Genomic DNA, 21,039 nt, shown 5'->3' on the forward strand with positions numbered 1-21,039 from the left:
TTTGGTTTATTCTCCATATCCGAGAGACATAATTCACATTAATTGTTCCAATCTATAACAGTTTTATCCGATAAATCAAGTTGCTTTTCACAAAATTTAATTGACATCAACTTCATAACAGGTAGTTTGGTGACATTTTGGTAAGGTGATAAAGGTTACTAGCTAGGACTTTAGCAGTGTACATGGATAAAGTCAAGAGTGTGCACAATGCCATTTTTGTGCAATTCTGGGATGCTTTTTAAGTGAAAATAGGTTGACGTGTACATGGTTACTATGCAGTGGCGGCTCGTAATAAGCACTGTGGAACTGTAGCACCCCCTATTTCCACTTTTTAATATTTAATATAGTGTGCCTTTTAGTCTTTAATTCTTTCTTTATACTTTTATAATACATAATCCTTAAGCTTAATGTCAGTAACCATTCCCCACTTTGTGAAAAAGGTATGAAATTCATTGTTTGGAACTGTGGCGCATATGCACACAGAAAAGCAGCACGCAAGGCGGGTTGAGAGAAGAGCACTGTAATTCTTGCAGTCCCGAAATTCTAGCATGTTGTTGAAAACGTGATTTCTTTTTACTCCGCGTGTGTGGTATTCCTCCACAAGGTGGAACTTCACCATACGAACCATAAACAGAGTTGATGAAAATTTGCAACTTTTAAAAAATTGCCTTACTGAAATTCACTCAGCACCAAATGCAGATCAAACTATTGCAAAAGCAACAGGAATTTTAAAATATCTAAATGATGATAATTTCAAGTTTTGCTTAGAGCTTTTTTATCAGATGCCTCATGTTGAAATAATATAAAACTACACTCATGTCCATAAATTAAGGATAATGCAAAATCAGGCAAAGGAAGAGTTAGAAGCAAAACAAATTTGACTTATTTGTAAAGATTATTTATTAAAAAAAGGTAAAGAGCAAAAAAAAGATGCTATATGTTTAATATTATTAAAAAAATTAGCGATTTTTTCTCCCTGGAGCAAATTACAAAAAAAAAAAAAAAAAAAAAAAAAACTATTTACAAAAAACCAACATTACATGGTTGGTATGACTGTTAATACATTGTATGTCTCCCAGACGATGCAATACAGTCCGTACAATGCCTAGGCATGCTGAGTATCAAATTATCGATCTGATCTTCGAGGATATTACACCACTCAAAAATCAATGCTCTCCGAAGTTCCGGTAGACATGTAGGAGGAGGTTGACGGGCTGCAACTCATCGGCCAAGCATGTCCCACACGTGCTCTACTGGATTCAAGTCTGGTGAGAATGTCGGCTAGTCCATACGGTGATATCCTCCGATTGAAGGCATTCGCTTACAATGTTTGCACAGTGAGGACGGGCGTTGTCATCCATAAACACAAATTGTGCGCCCATGGCGCCTCAAAACAAACGTACATGTTGTTCCAGAATGACGTCACAATAGATTTGGCTTGTCATGGTTCCAATTTGAACATGCAGGTCAGTTCTGGAACCCAGAATAATTCCACGCCAAACGAGCACTCCTGCACTACCGTAACGGTATCGTTCAATGATGTTTTCTTGGTGGTAATGGGTACCTGGAGCTCTCCATATGAAAGTCTGGTGAGAATCAGACTGCAAGCTAAACCTGGACTCGTGCGAAAACATCACACAAGCCTTCTGTTACGGTGTCCACAATGCATGCTCTCTACTCCAGGCTAACCGCAGGCGACAGTGAGTTGCAGTAAGTGGAACATATCTGACAGGTCTACGAGCATATAGACCAATCTGCCCTAAGCGTCTGTACACGGTCTGCCTTGAAATTGTCGTACCAGTGGCTGAAGAGAGCTGACGAGACAGGTCTGAGGCTGTGATCCGCCTGTTTCCTTTGGCAGTAACTGCCAAATACCGGTCCTCATTTGGCTTTGTAACTCTGGGGCAGCCTGTGCTGTAACGTCTACTCACATTACCATCATCTTGGAATAGTTGCCAAAGCCTGGAAATGACACTCTGGGCAATTCCAAGTTCGTCTGATACTTCCAGTTGGGTACGCCCACATTCCAGACGGCCAATAATTCTACCACGTAAAAAATCATCCAAATGCGTCCTTTGTGTCATAACTATTCGGTTATTGCACTAAAATGCTTATAAAGTGCCTGCGAACAATTTTACTTCTTTGCCCGTATTCCTTATTCCCGTACACTCTCTTACACTCTCGTCATTGTGACATACTATCGGTGTCATCTGGTTACTTCCTGAAATTTGCATATGATTCTTGAAGATGTGTGTAGTGATTTTACAGGTGATATATTTATTTTTGAGTTCGATTTCCGCGTGAGTCCGAATTATCCTTAATTTATGAGTGTAAATACAATCCAGAGAAATTAGTGTGTTTAAAGTTAAGGAATATGTAACATATTTCAAAACTGCTATTTCAGAATTAAGAAACTCAAAATACTGTGAGAATTTTCCAAAGACATTGATAGCAGAAGCTACGGAAATATGCGAGTTTATACTATGTATTGATATAAGGCACAGATATTCTACCACTAAACACTTAGCAGTTGTTAAACAAGAAATGCTTTGCTAGTTTTGGGAATGAACATTCTACAGAAAAAATAGTACTGACCACTGAAGCACATCCAATGATTGTCAAAGAAAAGCTTGAAACCGAACTAAAAGTATTCGATTGTGGGTCTGATATCCATGAATACTGCAAATTAATTGAGCTATTGAAATTTATCTTCGAAAATAATCTAGATATGTTCTTAGTGAAATTACAAAACAGATAAAAATTCTCTTGATAGTTCCCATGACTACATCAGAGGCAGAACGCTGCTTTTCAACATTGAAAAGAATGAAAAATTTTCTAAGAAGCACTAGGAATTCGGAAAGACTAAATGCGCTTGCATTGCTTTCAATAAAGAAAAATTTCCTCAGTTGTCATCCAGAGATCAAGGAGAAAATTATTGATCTTTTTGCGCAAATTAAAACAAGAAGAATGGATTTCATTTTTAAATCAATAGACAAAGATAGAAATGTAACAATTTTGGTTAAAGTAATTAGGAAATGTTTAATTTTTTTCTTGTAAGATTTCATGAAGTTTAAAAATAAATTTTTTTTTCTACATGTTTGTTTCCTTTTAGAAAATTGTGCCCATCAGCGGCCGAGCGGTAAAGACGCTGAACACTGGTAGTTCGGTCCGAGGTTCGAATCCCACGAACGGGTTGACTGCATCGGCGTTTTCGTAGTTTTTCCCATGTGTAACATGTATACAAGCCAGTTTTCCTTAGAAGGTCCTGCATGAAGGCATCCCTCCCTTTAGGCAGATAGCCCTCGTGTGCTTTGACATAATTAAATAATCCAATCCTTTTAGACAATTTTTAAAGGTTAAATTTTTTTGGAACAGCACTCCCACTAAATTTAGCCACGAGCCGCCACTGTTACCATATATGTGTACTTCTTAAAAACACGCGAAGCAGTGGGCGATTATGCACTTTCTCCCAATTTCGCACCTAATCTTCCTCATGATTAAGCACTTTTGTTCCATATAAGTTCTAGCATAAGCGCAATTCAGCTGGCAGATTATTGAAAAAAAATTTTGAGTTAAAAAAAAAAAAGAAAAAAACACGCCTTTTCTTTATGAAAACAAAATGGCGTCCAAAGAAAAACTAGCAGGTTGCTGTAGCAGGGTTGGTCGCCAAAAAATCGCCAACTTACCATAATCCAAAGATTAACCAAATTTTAAATTGGACAGTAGGGGAAATGCAAAACTCTTAAAGCCACCTTGCTTTAAATCTTTCGCTCATAAGTTGGCTTGTTATAAAATACTAGGATAAACAAATACTGCTTTAGATAAAGATTCCTTTAAAATCATCTATGTGTCCTGCAGACATACTTATCCTGCTTAAATGAGATTTGTTTGATTCTCATACTGCTTAATGAAGGGCATGGTTTATAAAGGAGAAAAAAAAAAGGTTTATTAAGCATTTAGAACAAAAAACAAATGACATACCTGATTTAATGAGGTTATTTTACAGCATAGACAAATCCTTATTGCATATATAATAACGGTTTTTATTAACAAACAACATGTTTCTTTAAATTCTTCTTCGTACCAAACAACTCATGATATTCTCTGCTGTGTGGATAAGAACATGCTTGTTTATATTCTGATTTTGACTTCCTACGTATCTCACACATGCAAAGTTTCTCTTCTATGAGAATATGGAAAAGATTATTTAAATTAAACATTTAATTCTCCAGCCAGCAAGGAAATTCATGTATGGCTTTTTCTAGCATCACTGAATAAGTATACCTTTATGTGCATCATGAAATGTATCTAAGAAATTAATGTATTAAAAAAGACTGATTTGAGGTGAAAACTAACAGCATTCTGACATTTTAATTTAAAATACCTCATTCTCATTATAGTTTTCAGGAATTTTGTGTTATAGACCCAAACTCGAGTTTGAAGAGTTAAATGCCATTTTAACACATAGCATAATCAAGGTTTATCGCCTGTGTGCTTACGCATATGTTTGTTTAATATATCTTTACTTGTCAATGACTTTTGACATACCTCACAGACATGAGGCTTCTTTCCAGTGTGAATAGACAAATGATTCCTTAGAGTAGCCCTTTGTCGAAATGATATTTTACATATTTCGCACTCATAAGGTTTCTCTCCTGTGTGAATAAACATATGCTCCTTTAAAGAACTTTTACGAAGAAATGATCTGTTACATATTTCACACACATTCTCTCCTGTGTGAACAAACATATGCTCCCTTAAATAGCTTGCATGAAGAAATGATTCATTGCATATTTCACACACATACGGTTTTTCTCCTGTGTGGAAACGCATATGTGCATTTAATTCCCATTTTGATCTAAATGATTTGTTACATACTTCACACACATAAGGTTTCTCTCCTGTGTGGATAAGCATATGCAAGTTTAATTCACATTTCTGTCTATATGATTTGTTACATACTTCGCACACAAAAGGTTTCTCTCCTGTGTGGAAAAGCATATGCCTATTTAAAGCACTCTTCATTCTAAATGACTTCCTACATATTTCACACACATGAGGCTTTTCTCCTGTGTGAAGAAGCATATGGTTGTTTAAAGCGGGCTTTTGAGTAAATGACCTATTACATAGCTTGCATACGTGAAGTTTCTCTCCTGTGTGAATCATCATATGGACTTTTAAATTACCCTTATAACTAAATGATTTATTACATACTTCACATACATAAGGTTCCTTTCCCAGGTGTTTAGGCATACTGCGCATTATATACCTCTTTGGAGTAAAAGACTTGTTATGTACCTCACCCACATTAAGTTCCTGTCGTGCATGAATAAGCACATGCGTTTTTAAATTACCTTTTCGGCTAAATGATTTGTTACAGAATTCACACACATGAGGTTTCTCTCCTGTATGAATTAGCATATGCCTTCTTAAATCACCTTTATATCTATATGATTGGTTACAGTCCTCACACACATGAGGTTTCTCTTCTGTGTGAGTAAGCATATGCTTGAGCAAACTACCCTTATGGGTAAATGGTTTGTTACATACATCACACACATGAGGTCTCTGCAGTGTGTGTGTAATCATTTGCTTGTTCAAAGTATGGTTTAATTCAAATGATTGATTGTGCGCCTCATCCATCACATGTCTGTCCTGCATGGATACGAACAACATGCATTTAAAATGTTGCTTTTTCCAAATGATCTGTTACGTAGCTCTTAGGGGTGAAGTTTATCTTTTATACAAAGTGTTTGGGAAACCTTGATATCACATAACTTGCTTCATATGTCAAAATGATATTTTAGTTCTGCATAGATGTAACAGGGACTGATTAAGATAAATTTTACCCTGTGGTTGTTAAGATTTCTATAAATAAATTTCACAATGCATCCTCAAGGTGGCAGATGACTGTTTGGTATTTGAATCAACCGCGTGCATCTGCTGTATATAAAGTCTTGATGGTCAGAATTGCAGCTATTATGCCGAACTAGCACAATTGCAGTCAAGGAAGATGACGTAAATTACTCACGCCAGTCTCTGAGGAAAACAAATGTCTACAAAAATTAAACACAGTGGTTTAATTCAAGAAGTTCCTAATCTTATGGAGTGAGAGACAAATGTGCCAAAAGAAGCATAGTTAAATAACCCAGTGACAGTACTATTCTTTTCAATCAAAATTACATTGTCACTGGTATAATCTTATTTAACATTACATTCCTTTTAATTATTGCCCAGATATTTTCTCTCATTCTTTTGGTTATCTTCAATTTTTTAGTTATGTTAATTCACTACGTTTTATTACTGAATAGGCCAAATAAATAAGGGTTCATTTGTACAGATGGTGTTTTTATTTAACATAGTTTCTGATTAAATGGTTGTTTCTTGCCAGTACAACCTAAACTAGTTTTTGGATGCTTCAAGCTAGCATTCAGTATCTTGCAAAAATACTTATGTGAATATCTTCATAAAAGCAGCAATACATATTGTGCAAGAGACTTACCTAGCGAATGATACAAGCATGCCTTAATTTCTAGTAGCACTTCATTAAAAATTCATTATGTATTCACAGAAATATAATTTTTCCCCCGAGTATATCTACATGCTTAATTAAGAATTTACACTATATTACGACTACGTCTATCGAAGAACAAACTGATCCTTGTAAAGGACTCCCCGGCTGAAGCGCCCTATCCCTGGCGAATCTGTATCTCTTTTCGAACATCAGACAGAAATATTGTAGTAGGCATATCTTTCGACGTGAAGCTGACAATTTTAGCAACTATGTTGAGAGAGATCGGGGTGATTGCCTGAACGATGACACGCAACCCAGGTACATATGAGGTATTGTTAAACATACAAAGTTGACAGATGTCTTGTTTTTCACCCGCTAAGTCTTTCTGCATCAATGGGCGAAAACTGCATCGGTGAATTCAACAGCAACGCTCGTCATGGTCAGCCTTAGACCTAAAGAACCTTGATGCGAGAGACACAGAGACATCTTGTTTTGCACTCTTTAAGTATTTCTGCCCGCACGGCGAAAAATCAAACTTCAGTTAAAGAGGAAGGAATACGTAGGATAAAGGAAGGGTTCAATTATGAGGCTCATAGGTTTTACGCAAAGAATATGTGTTGTTAGAGATAGACGTTCTTTGCTTTATGTCTTCAGCAGTACATGTACTAAAATTGAAACAATACAGAGAAGATTATTTAACCTTTACTTCTAAATTGACTTTGTTTGATTTTTCGCCTTGCGGGCAGAAATACTTAGAGGGTGCGGTGCAAAAGAAAACGGTTGTCTGTCGGTGCGTAAGATAAACCTTCCGAAAATATTTATATTCTTTGGTGAGGACAAATTATTATTATAGATTAGCTTAATGTGTATACTGGGTAATAAATGAGAGTATTTTTTGCTAAATCAATATGAAGTATCTTTTGATGCTGTGCTTATAAAACACTCTGCAAACTGTGTGCGGTGAAATGTGGAGGGTAAAGTAATTTTTGTCAAACTGAAGAAGCACTGACTGCCATCTGTAGAAAAATCGAAACTTAATATACAGTACCATATATTGCATAATTGCATAAATTCATAATTAATCATACATATACTCGGGGAAGAAATCGTACTTGTGTGAGATAAAATAAATAAATTAATGTTTAATGAAGCGTTCCTGGAAATCAAGGCATGCTTCTATCACACACTAGAGATCTCTCATGAATAATGCATTAATACCTTTTAAATCAAATATGTGTATCTGCAAGAAGATATCGAATGCTAGTGGGAAGCATTTAAGAACAAGTTTAGGTAAAATGTACTGTTAAGCAACTCATTTTGCATCCAATTAGATATGCAGTAAGTATATGATTTCAAAATTGTTACTTACTAGGCATTTAGTACTTGCATAGGGCAGAAGTTTCGTGTTCTAAAAGGTGTATAGCAAATCTTTAAGGAAAAACATTATTCTGAAAGAGCACATGCATACTTTTACAGGAGAGAAACCTCATGTGTGTGAGGAATGCAACCAGTCATTTACACAAAAATGCAGTTTAAATAAGCATATGCTTATTCACACAGGAGAGAAACCTCATGTGTGTGATATATGTAAAAAGTCATTTAGACATATGGTTAGTTTAAAGCGACATATACTTATTCACACAGGAGAGAAACCTCATGTGTGTGAAAAATGTAATCACTCATTTAGAACAAAATATGATATAAACACGCATATGCTTATTCACACACTAGAGAAACCACATGTGTGTGAGATATGTAATAAGTCATTCAGATTAAAGGGAGGTTTGAACACTCATATGCTTCTTCATACAGGAGAGAAACCTCATGTTTGTGAGGTATGTAATCTCTCATTTAGACAGTATGGCAATTTAAGCAATCATATGGTTATTCATACAGGAGAGAAACCTCATTTGTGTCAGGTATGTAACAAGTCATTTAGAGAAAAGTATATTTTAAAGCAACATGCACGTATTCACACAGGAGAGAAACCTCATGTGTGTAACATATGTAACAAGTCATTTTGTCAAAAGCGTAGTTTAAACGAGCATATACTTGTTCACACAGGAGAGAAACATAATGCTTGTGAAGTATGTAACAAGTCATTTCATCAGAAGTGTAGTTTAAACAAGCATATGCTCATTCATACAGGAGAGAAACCTCATGTGTGTGTTGTATGTAGCAAGTCATGGAGACAAAAGCGTGATTTAAACGAGCATATGCTTACTCACACAGGAGAGAAACCTCATGTGTGTGTAGTTTGTAAGAAGTCATTTAGACATAAGCGTACTTTAGACATGCATATGCTTATTCATACTGGAGAGAAAATTCACATTTGTGAAGTATGTAAGAAATCATTTAGTAGAAAGTTTAATTTAAACAAGCATATGCTTATTCACACTGGAGAGAAACCTCATATATGTGAACTATGTAAGATATCATTCAGACATAAGAATAGCTTAAATAAGCATACGCTTATTCATACTGAAGAGAAGAATTGAGGTATGTTTGAAATGATTTTGAGAAAAGAGTAATTTAAGAACGCTTTTTCATACAAGAGAGAAATGCCATCTATATTATTTATGTAACAAATCATTTAAACAAGTATGTACATTTTCACACAAAAAGGAACCTTAGGTTTCGAAAGATTAATTTATACTAAAGCATTTGGGCAGAAAATCAATTTCAGGAAATGTGTATATTTGTAGAAAAAAACTTTTGTGTCTTGAGGAATCTTCACTTATCAATGCAATAAAAATTTTTCTATGTGGGAAGTAAACCTCACTGTTAGGTATGTAGTTTGTCTCTGGATCAAAATACTGTCTTTAACCATTTGTTTGTTTGCACAAGAGAAATATTTAATTTATGGAAGAAAAATTGTAAGTCATTTTAAAGGAATACTGGCTTACAGCAGGATTTGCTTATCTGTCCTCTGTAAGAAATCCTGTGATGAAAGAGATGTTTCACTTAATGTATGATCAGGCTGATAGAAGAGGTTTAAACTTTTTGTCTTAATCAGAATCTGTTGACTTTAGGAGTTTTGTATTTCCTTACCCGTTCCCAAATTTGAATCTTTTACACTAGAGTCCTTTTTTACAGTGGTATGTAAATGTTAAAAGACGTGAAATGTTTTGTTTTGTGATGTCTTAATTAGCACTGCAGGTTAACATTTTTGTTTTTTCCTGATTGAAAGAGAACCTCCTACCTAGTAACATCTTAAATATTCAGACTGCCCAAAAATGAGATATCAATGAGTTAAGATTATATGTACAGTATTATGAATTTCAGATTCTGCTGCCTTTATCATAGCATCAATATATAGATTATATTATCTTTGAGCACAGGTTTCATGTACAGATAAGTTTTTCTTTTGGCTTCATTCAAATGGTTTTCAAGATATTTTTGTAAAATAGGCACTGTCCACTGTGTAACCGTTAATAATTAACGCTTGCATCTGTTGACTGCCCAGATGTGCTATATATGTCACATGTATATTACCAGTATCAAATACTTCTAATACTTAAATTCCCAAGCATGACTAAATGTTTCAGTACCATATGTGTACTGTGACTTTATGTACTTTTTGATAAACTTGGCTCTTTCTGAATTAAATGCAGAATCTAATCACAGAGCTGCTGTTAGTGATAGCTATTTTTCCTCATGCCCTTTATGAAATAATAATAGGTACTTACTGATGACGAACTTGAATCAATCTTTGTCACAATATGGAGTACCTAATAATATATTAGGTACCCCATATTGTGACCAAATACTAAAGACCAGAATTGTCCAGCTCCCAGATAAACCCACTTAATGTTTAACATTATTAAACCGATCTGAGTTTATAATTTGTCTGATCTGATTTGATTTGTTTGATCTGATCTCACATCTGATTTTGCAAAAGAGAAATAGATGCTTTCTCGAATGTTTTTAGTCAAATCTTGTTTATGCCTCTGCTGTAGAGCAACCCCATATGTGTGAAATATATTAAGACATTTGATAAAATGTGTAACTCTTGAAACCTTTCCATTTATTCAAAATCTTCTCTATGTTTTTATGGCATTTACATATTTTCTGTCTATTGTAAAACCGTCATCCAGCAACATGATTTAAGTGCCATTAATGGATAAGAGTGATGTCAAAATACATTCATAACATTATTACTTCATTTTATGCACCCTACTGAATGCTCAATAAGTCACTGATATTTTTGTGTGGAAGGATATAAATTAAATATTATTGCTGCATTTTTTCTTACATTTTGAAAACAGTAATTCAAATTTGGAACTTCAACAGATCAGCAAGCAGTGAAGTACTTTAAGAGTAATGAGTCCATAATATCAAATAATAGTATTTGTTATAATGGCCATGATATAGTACTTTATTTGAATATGGATAAACAATGGCTATGCAATGAGTGAATATCCATGTGAAAAGGAATGTAGTCAAAGTGCTCTAAAATTACAGTTATAGCTTTACTCTACTTCATTAACAGTTACCAAAGTGAATTGACATTTGTTGAGTGTGAGAATCGATATAGCCAAGAAGACAGTAGCTGACTGGAATATTGTCTGTATGATATATATGTGCCAATTATGTTATTATATAAAGAATGATTTGTAATTACTTATTAAAGGAAGAGGCTTTATTATCTTTAGTATTCAGCAGGAACAAAAGGGCCACTTTAACGGGTAAGTACCTTTTTTGATCCTCTGATGGAACTTTATTTTTAACTTGGGAGAATCAGAGGCAGATTAAATGAGTTTGATGACTGTTGGCAGTAAAATTTATCAGGTTCCCAATAAAGTATTTACATGCCTCTCTGTTTCAATTTTAAAATGTTTATATTTTTATAAATATTATATTGTTTCCTCTACATCAGATATGTTAAAAAAATTAAATATTCTTTTTGAAGCGAAATAAAACATCAAACTCTTAAAACATTTAATGGAATATTTTAAAATTAAAAGAATTTGTTATTAAATTAGATGACTATTAAGTAAAAGGTTTAATAACATTTTCCCTTCACTTCTTACTAGCAAATTTATCAATTATTTTCTAAGTACAGATGTACTTTAGTAATTCTTGTTCAGTATATAATAGAGCCATAAGAAAGGAATCATACTTCTTAAAAATTATCCTCTCCCTTCTTAAGACAGAGAAAGATATTTCTTTAGATGCATCAGAAATTGAAACAGGGGAAAAAATTTAAGTAATATCTACATTAAGAAAATTGTATATTTCTTTTGCAGCATGGTATACTTGTGTGGCTGAAATAAATTTCTCATCATCTTCAGTGAAAATAATAAAAACAGTGACAATGTGCTGGTAAAAGTATATTTGCGGGTATCCTTTGGCGATTTTTGGCGGTACATGGATACTGAGTTTGTGCAATTCTTTGACTTGTTATTTTGGCTTGTATAATGGCAATTTTTGCGCAAAAAATCATCGCTACACATAGCCAAAATAACAAGACAAAGAATTGCATAAATTCTGTATCCATGTACACATCGACCTATTTTCGCTTAAAAAAAGGTTAGAGAATTGCACAAACTAGACTTTGTGCACTCCCTTGATTTTGTCCATGTACGCATCAAACTATATTCACTTGAAAAATCAAAGGAGCAGCCAACAAAAAAATATATATAATCTTAATAAACTACATTTTAAATCAAGCAGTGAAATAACATAAAAAAAGGAAATTCATCTTTGCACTACACAAAGGAAATATCCACTTACCTTATTTACGAATTAACACGTGTTCAGTCAAACAAAATTCCTTAACAGCATCCAAAAACTTCCTAAAATAATCTGAACTAGAATCTGTATACTGGCATCGCCACATAAATTCACAAAATGAGAGTAAAAAATATCCTCTGTAACGACATTCGACCTACGCATTTCCTTCCTACAAACAGGACACCTACTAATGGCTATTAAGTAAACCATCATTTACACACCAGTCAAGTAATGCTCTTTTCTCCTTTCTTTCCAAATTTTACAACCACGTTCAAATTTATCTTACCACATTCGTCCATTTTATCATTTAAATGTCAAAAGAAGAATACAACAGTAACCCTTCTCTCTATTCTAACCAATGGGCTTTAGCCCACTAAAACGCCAATTTGGCAAGTTTGTAAAAGCTTGGAATATGCTGCATAAACGAAGTTGCGAATTTGGAGCTAAGTGACGTCCATAAATGGGTGAGATTAAGCTTGTGACGTCACAACGTATTCTCTGTAGATATAGAAATAAGTATAATAAATTCTTTATATTTCATATTACTGTGATATAGTAAGAGAATTGTACCAATTATTAAAACGGTAAACAACATCGCACTCTCTTATACTTGTATTTCATACAGCTTCAGTATTTTGAAAGATTTTTAAACTTTAGCATTTATATAAATATAAAAAGATTTTTAAAAAATTTAATTCATATTTGGGAACATTTTAATTTTATCAGTTCAACAAATTACCTTGTTGCTACAGAATGATACAATCCCTTACATACTAGTAAGTGAACAGTCTTCATTATTTTCTAAAAATTTTAAACTTTATATTAGTAAAAAAAGAAAATTATTTTTATTGCATAATAACGTCATGTACAGCTTTCTTTTCACTGTTTCTTAAATTCCTAAATCACATCATATTCTCTGTAGGCATACAAGAATTCTACACATTAATAAATAAAAAAATCTCATTTCTCACGATGAAAGGAAATAAGATAAAATAAATACTACAAATCTGGAACACTAAGCAATGCTTCACATACACACATATCAGTAAACTCATATTATCAGTAAACTCATATTATCAAGTGTAATTATGATAGCAAACACTACCTATTAAAATAAGGACTTACAGGGTCAAAGTTTACAATTTTACTACTGTTGAGTAAATCGTCGGACTATCGATATTTAATATAAATTGGAAAGCATTATCAACATATCAAAACCAAACAATTAAAATATGTGATTTAAATAAAAGATATCTAAAATATAATTTACAATTAAAACAACAATACAAATTTAAACTACACAAAAAATATATTAAACATTGCACATAAAATATGTTACATTACTGCTCGGCATCACAAACAGCCTTACTTTGCCCTTCTGCACAGCGATCTGTATTTGCTCGATAAATATCAAAGAATTGCACAAACTCCGTGTCCATGTACACATCAATCTATTTACACTTAAAAAAAAAAAAAAAAAAAAAAACAGAGGTTGTGCGCAAACTCGGCATTGCGCACAACCTTAGCTTTGCCCATGTACACAGCAATCTCTTTTCACTTAAAAAACATAATTGTAGAAACTCAGCATTGCGCACTGCATTGACTTTTCCCATCTTCTAGGATTGAGCTGAAAAGACGAAAAAAATATTAATCATGCACATTCACTTTTCCTTGCTTTCTACATTGCCATTCGAGCCCATTCGTACTTCCCTTTCTCTCACACAAACACATATTATCAGAACATTTCAGACAAACAAAAAAGGTAGTAATTAAACCAACTTTCATACAACATTCAATCACGGCACGTTTCCCTTGCACTTGTAATAAATGTAGATGTACATTCACTCACCTCTCACAGATAAATGCATAGTGACTGGTTATCTAAAGAAATATATGAAAAAATGGCAAAAACACACGACTGATAACCACCACATAAGAACATTCAAATGGCAGCTGAATTAACTCCTCAAATTAACAGGTAAAAATTAAAAAGAAAAAAAAAAAAAAAAAATCAGTACTTTTTCCGTTTTGCCGGTGCAAATGATTAAAGTAGCCAATAATGGTACAACTGTTGCCAAATGGAATATCTTCGCTGGTAACCTTTTACGCTTCATTTTCAAAACAAGTTGCAGCCATTTCTTATCAGACTGATTGTTTCTTTCAATACTGCCATACAATTACATAGAATTTTTACAAGATAGTTCAGTTTTATGCCCTAAGGCCATTCACGGTAATTAAGTCAATTAGGATGCAATCACATCGCTCACCGGAAGGCGAAAATATAGAAAAGGCAAAATCAAGGGTTAAATTCATCAATTCTAATGACAATGCACTAGGAAAGTAAAGCACTGTGGTTTTACATAATTTCTGAGTAAGCTATTCGTACGAATTGAAATAATTCTTGCATTTAAACTTGCATTCCAAATTAAGATTTAACTTGAAATTAATGTAGATAATTGCTGAGAGAATTAGATTTTTGTAGCGTAGTTTACGTGAAATGGTATCACTTAAGGTCATGTGATAAGAAGCGGCGAATAGGGATGTTGAACCATGAAAGCATAGTAAATTCTTAATATCTTTTTACTTATTTATTGGCTTTTTACAAAATTTTAAACCATATTAAAATGTTTATGCCTTCAAAATAAAAATTCTTACAACTAACATATGTTAACATTTTTTATGTGTATACTGTATGCTGTCGCCAACAAAGTCTGCTTGACGAGATTTGCGCCGGCGAAATGGAAAGTACCAAAAAGTCATCTTCCTTGGAAATTTTTTTTAACTGCAGGTATACATGATTCAGTTCACCTATAGGTGGAACTTTCACACATTAGCATGTTAGATAAAAAATTGTATTGTGATCTAACTTAGTACATCCAAAAGTGGAGTTACTAAGCTGTTCTCAAGTATTTGATTTTGCTCAAGGAGGTGTTATTCGAGGTTTAATTCACAATAATACTCTCACTGTATTACTGAAGCAGAAAGAATTTTAAAAGCGGGCCATTTGATAATGCACGAGATTTTACTTGAAAAATTGAGTATACAAATTTTGGCTTCCTGTTGAAGGACAAGTTTTATAGCGTCCTTCACGTCATGAAATCGAAGGACATTTCGTTGTTGCAAAAAGAAAAACAAAAATTTAAAAAAAAAAAAAATTCTTGTTCATAGTAAAGGAGGAGCTTCTGACTTATAAGCATTGTATCTGTTTTATTTTATTGCAACAAGTACCTGATTTTAACGTTTACTGATTCTAAACAAATGATTTCATATGTGTTTAACCTGGGATTTCCAGAAAAGCTGTGCAGTCAGAAGTGTCTTTCTTTTAATAAAAATTATATTGAATTGACATATAATAAAAATCTGATGTGTACACCACTTGACTTCCTTGTATGGAATATTAAATTATACACATTTTTTCCTTGCATTTCATTTAAACTTATTGGATTGAATTAAATCTACTTCATGAATAGCACATAAACCACAATAGAATGCACCCTTTAAAATTCACTATAGTATTCGTTTACGATAGTGACACTCTAGCGCTAGGTTCACTTCACAGTGTTATATTTCTTTCATACAATAACTCAGAATGCACAAAATTTATATCATTTGAAAAATTATCTAATCGTTGCCACATGTTGTATTCAAATACTATAATAAATCTAGAACAATGTATAAAAGAAATTAAGTGAACAAAACAAAAAAGAAACAGTTTTTCACAGATGATTTAGTATTTCTCATTCAATTAATTCAGTTCTCACTTCACGACAAGGGAAAAATAGTACATAAAAACTCAATATCTTATTAAAAATTACGAAATAAATCCTAAACACTTATTTCCCCAAAAAAATTCCAGAAAGGATGAAGCATGATTTAATTCGCAATAATAAAAGAAGGAGTTATCTTTGTTGTTGTGGAACTTAGTCTCTCTAGATTGGCAACAAATCTACTATTCTGCTGTTTCAAATGTAAACAAATATGTCTGCCATGTTATTTAAAAATTTGGTTTTACTGCACTTAACAGCTTTTAAATCATTGATAATTGTACAAATATTGCTTGCAGATTTACTAAAGGCATAAAATCCTTAACTGGAAGATAAGAACAACATAATTCAATCATTTTTAAAGCAAAAAAATGCACAATTTACAAACATATAAGAGTAAAGATCACTGAGCTGGGTAACAGAGTGAATACAGTCAAAAGTCGTTAATTCGGACACCCATAATCCGGAATGATCTATAATCCGGACCTCAAAGCTAAAAACTTTCTGCGCATGCGCCGCGTTGGCACATGCGCACAGGCGTTTTACGCGTGCGCGTAAGACCTTGACCACTGCGCATATGCGTGGGCGCAACTGCAGAATACGTTTTTGCCTGCGCGTTTAATGTATAACGGACGGTGTAAGCTAAAATTATCTAATTATCTATTTCAGTTAATGTTAATGACTGCATTGTTCCTTAATCTTCGAATTGGATCCCGCTTATTATTTTTTGCAGACTGTAAGAGCAATTTTATAAAAGTAAACTTGAACTTTCGATTATGTCAAATAGAATTTCCGATGCTGGAACTTCCAAAGGATCTACAAAACGAAAGTATGTTTCGATGTCCAACAAACAAAAAGTGGAATTGCTGCAAAAAATGGATAAAGACATGAAGAATGTGACAGAGAGGTTAGTGAAAACGAAAAAATTTCGATTGACAAGTTAGTCGGTTTTCTCGGCACAGCAATTAACGGGACTTGAACAGCGGAACTTTGTAAGTGAACCAAAAATTATGTCTGTTTATAGAATTAAAGAGAAAGTATTATCACATAAAACGAAACAACTTACATTGAAAGAAATGTTTAATAAAGTAAACAAATAAATATTAAGCTTTTTTTTTTTTTTTTTTTTTTTTTTTTTTGTAAATTTTGATACCCTTTAGATCATAATTGTTCTTTATTTCATAAATTACGGTTTCATATTTTTAATTTTAGAATTTCTGCATGCCATCTTACGAGATTTAAACTGATGATCTATAATCCAGAAAAATCGATAATCCGGAATCGCCGAAGTCCCGACGAGTCCGGATTAACGACTTTTGACTGTATATATATATAAATATATTTATATACTTTTGGTGTGGCCGATTGCAACCAAAATAGGAGGTGCACATCTACATGTTATAGCAGTCCTATATACAAAATTTCAACTTTCTGAGGTTATTCGTTTTTGTGTTTTGTTTATACGTACAGACGCCATGAAAAATTTTCTTTAGAAATTATTTTATAGCAGTTTTATAATTTTTTTTGGAGAAAAACAGTTTTTTATTCCGTCCTTACATACATATGTCACGCAAAGACATCGTTAAATTGCATTCGATAGCGGTCAAAATGGGTATTTTCTTTGAAATATGCTGCCTGATACTTTTCGCAATTACAATACTTCCTTTTTACTTCATGCAAGGAAGTAAAAAAAAAAAAAATATTGAATTTATATGCCATAAATTATATTGAACCTATGCAAGCATTTTCTATTTTCAAGCAAAACATAAGCATTTAAAAGTAAACTATCAACTTTAAAAATAACTGAAGTTGTCTTTTAACTTGTTTTGCTTTTTCTAATGCAGTTTTTAATTATTAACTAACTTTATATCTCGGCCGAATATTCAGGAATAACTTGTATATGTCTATTAATTAATTACATTGTATGAACTTCATCATCTTTGAATATGAAACACTGAACTAACACTCTGAATGCTACACATTCTATATGAAAACAATGAGTCCATTCCAACCTAATACAAAAATAAAATATACGTATTAAAATTCATGGTAAGAGCTTTTTTGTCTTATTGTTTTACACAAAGAATAGAAGCTAAGTCTCCACATAGAAAAACTTCACACTGACATGATGACCTTGTATTGAAACAGAATTTTAGCAACATGAAAGATATGAATTCCATTATACAAAGGAATTATTTAGATTTCCTAAATAAATTATAGCATTTAGCGCAATAAAAGAAAACACAGAAAAAAATTTCAGATTTTTTGTAGAATTGATGTCATTGCTATAATAACTTCACTCAAAACTAAAAGATATCTACATATTTTCCTGTCATTCAAGAAAATTGATGAAAATATTGTCAGACTTACGAAAATTATTCTCACAGATGTATGGAGAAGCAAATCTTTCTTTTTGAGGTACATGATCAACAGAAACTATTTAAAGATTTAGCATATAAAAGAAATTTAAAATATATAAGTTGAAACTCTTGGAAATTTGGGAGGAACAGATGCTATTCTTTTAGTTAGATAAGCAACAGAAAAAAGTCCTTATTAAGGATTTCTCAATGTTATATGAAACCAAGGAGAATTTATTACTGTGTTTTGATGTCATGCTTATCCATTATTGGGGCTAATATTACGTACATTGTTATCAGTTTTTGTTTGCCGAAAATGGTTGAAGAGAGAATAAATATATTAGGAGCTAGAAGATTATCATCAATATATCATATTATCTTTGCGTGGAAATATGATACCAAACAACCAAAAATAAATTATACTTGTGAAATTAATTTTAGAATGCTATAATGGTGCCATAGTTTAGTATGCTATAATAGTTTCATTTCATATAACACACCTCTAACTACAGTCATTATATACAACATTAAACTGAATTATCCAATCCTCACCTCAGAACAGAGACACACAATACATTCAAAATGAGAAAGGAAAATAATAGAAGTTAAAAACTTACTTAATTATACAATACGTTCTAAATGAGAAAATAAAATAACAGTAATAAAAAACTTAATAAATTATGTGATTCAAATTTTATTTATTGCAACAACTTAAACTATTATGACACTTTATGACCTCTCTTTTCGACCAGAGCATATCTGTGATTGTCGACATACACCGGTGAGGGTCCGAATATACAAGAATGTAGTGCAATATTCGATCTTTTACCAACGTATTTGGTGAATGTTAACATTCTCCGGTGAAAGTCGACATTCTCCAATTTCGGTCTTTCACGGTAACATATATACAAAATTTACAGAAGATCCACATTAAACATGATACGATAATTGAATACATTATTTAAAGAGTTACAGGACAATATGAGGTAATATTTGCCATAGACAATATGTAAATCAGTAATGCTAAGAACATTATGCAAAGGATATAAAATTATTATTATTTGAGCAGGTAATAACAAGACTTAGAAGGACATTGCATTATGAATATAACACATTTTCGTTTTGGTAAATCATTTCCATCATTTTAGAGAATAATGTTCTTCCTTTATCAATTTGAATTAGGCTGGTTAATAGATCCACTGAGTCTGTAGAAATAACTGTTGTAAAAAAATTCTTGGTACTTGGACATTCCACTATCACGTTGAGAGCATCTGCTGTGGATAAATCACATTTACAATAACATGGAGATTCTTTCATTTTGGATCTATTGATATAATTTGAAGAGGCTCCATGATTAGTGAGCACTTGGTTTAGGAAGAACTCTGCATAATGTCTCTTTTCCAACACTTTTGGGAGAAGTTTAAAAGTTCTTCAGACTCTGTCATCTTCTATCCATCTTTGTTGCGATAATTTGAGACCCTTTTTCTTGGAAATTTGGTGGATGCTTATGCTCCAAGGTTGTTTCCGAATATATTCCTTTCTTTGCCAATTCATCAGCTTTTTCATTGCCGATTGAGCCTTGGTTGTAGAGACATTAGGTATTTTGGAAGCAGGCAAATGAAAAATGAGCAATCGCCGGGAATCGAACCACGGACCTCTGAAATACCGGTCCAGTGTGCAGAACAACTACACCATGAAGGCGGGAGAAATACCTTATATACTCCCCCTTTTAGAAGGCGACTGGGGTTTTTAGAGGACCCAATCGCCAAATCCTGGGTGAGGAGAATCCCAACACCCTTTTCAGTTCGAGCGCCACTGTAGAGACATTAGGTATATTTTTGGAAGCAGGCAAGATGAAAAATTAGCAGCGTCTTTCCCTGGGAATCGAAATGCGGACCTCTGGAATACCGGCCCAGCGTGCAAACCACTACACCACAAAGACACGCTAGGAAGGCGGGAGAAATACCTTATATGGTGACCTCAAATCCAGTGATTTTGTTTGACATATGTCCTGCATAATAGTACTCTCCAACAGTGAAAATGAGAGAGAAAGCAAATGCAATACAACAAATAGCTTTATTGGCATTAACCCTACAAAACTGCTCCAACATCTTCACTGCAAGTCCTGGCAGGACTTCTTCCATTAATTAGATATACAACTCGCTATAGAAAGTGCAATCGAAAGAACTTGAAGAGGATGGTCAAACTTTGAACTAGATCTTTGTGTTCAAAAGGAATCAACAGACTTCACACTAAATAAATGGTGTTTTTATATCAATTATGTATTTATTATACATATTACATTTTTCTATAGATTTCAAGATAACTTTAGTGTCCGTAAATATGTTTGCTGCATTTTTATTTTCCTTAATCCAGTTCAGAGCCTTTTTCATTGCTTGCGTTTCTACTTGGTGTACTGAACAATTTTTGTCCAGCTTATACGAGAAGCCTTTTTTGTACTCTCCATTCTTGTAGACACAAAAGCCAACTCCTGTATCATGTTCATTATTCGAGCCATCAGTGTAAATCTCCAAACCTTGCTTGTTTGGAGGACTGCAATTCCATGAGAATACTTTGGCAGGATGCTGGTTCCATTTATTTAGTTTAAAGTCTGTTGATTCCTTTTGAACACAAAGCTCTAGTTCAAAGTTTGACCATCCTCTTCAAG

The 21,039-nt window shown here is 33.2% G+C and overlaps 1 protein-coding gene across 1 annotated transcript; it reads right to left on the reverse strand.

Moving 5' to 3' along the window:
• Positions 1–3,943: 3,943 nt before the first annotated feature.
• Positions 3,944–7,017, reverse strand: LOC118193969 (uncharacterized). The gene has a single exon (XM_035365142.2). The coding sequence runs from the start codon at positions 5,674–5,676 to the stop codon at positions 4,474–4,476; it is 1,203 nt and encodes a 400-aa protein (XP_035221033.2). The 5' UTR covers positions 5,677–7,017; the 3' UTR covers positions 3,944–4,473.
• Between the last annotated feature and the right edge of the window lie 14,022 nt (positions 7,018–21,039).

Source organism: Stegodyphus dumicola, chromosome 11 (assembly GCF_044657685.1).
Source record: "Stegodyphus dumicola isolate Sdum_Otavi_A_Nest chromosome 11, ASM4465768v1".
Classification (NCBI taxonomy): domain Eukaryota; kingdom Metazoa; phylum Arthropoda; class Arachnida; order Araneae; family Eresidae; genus Stegodyphus; species Stegodyphus dumicola.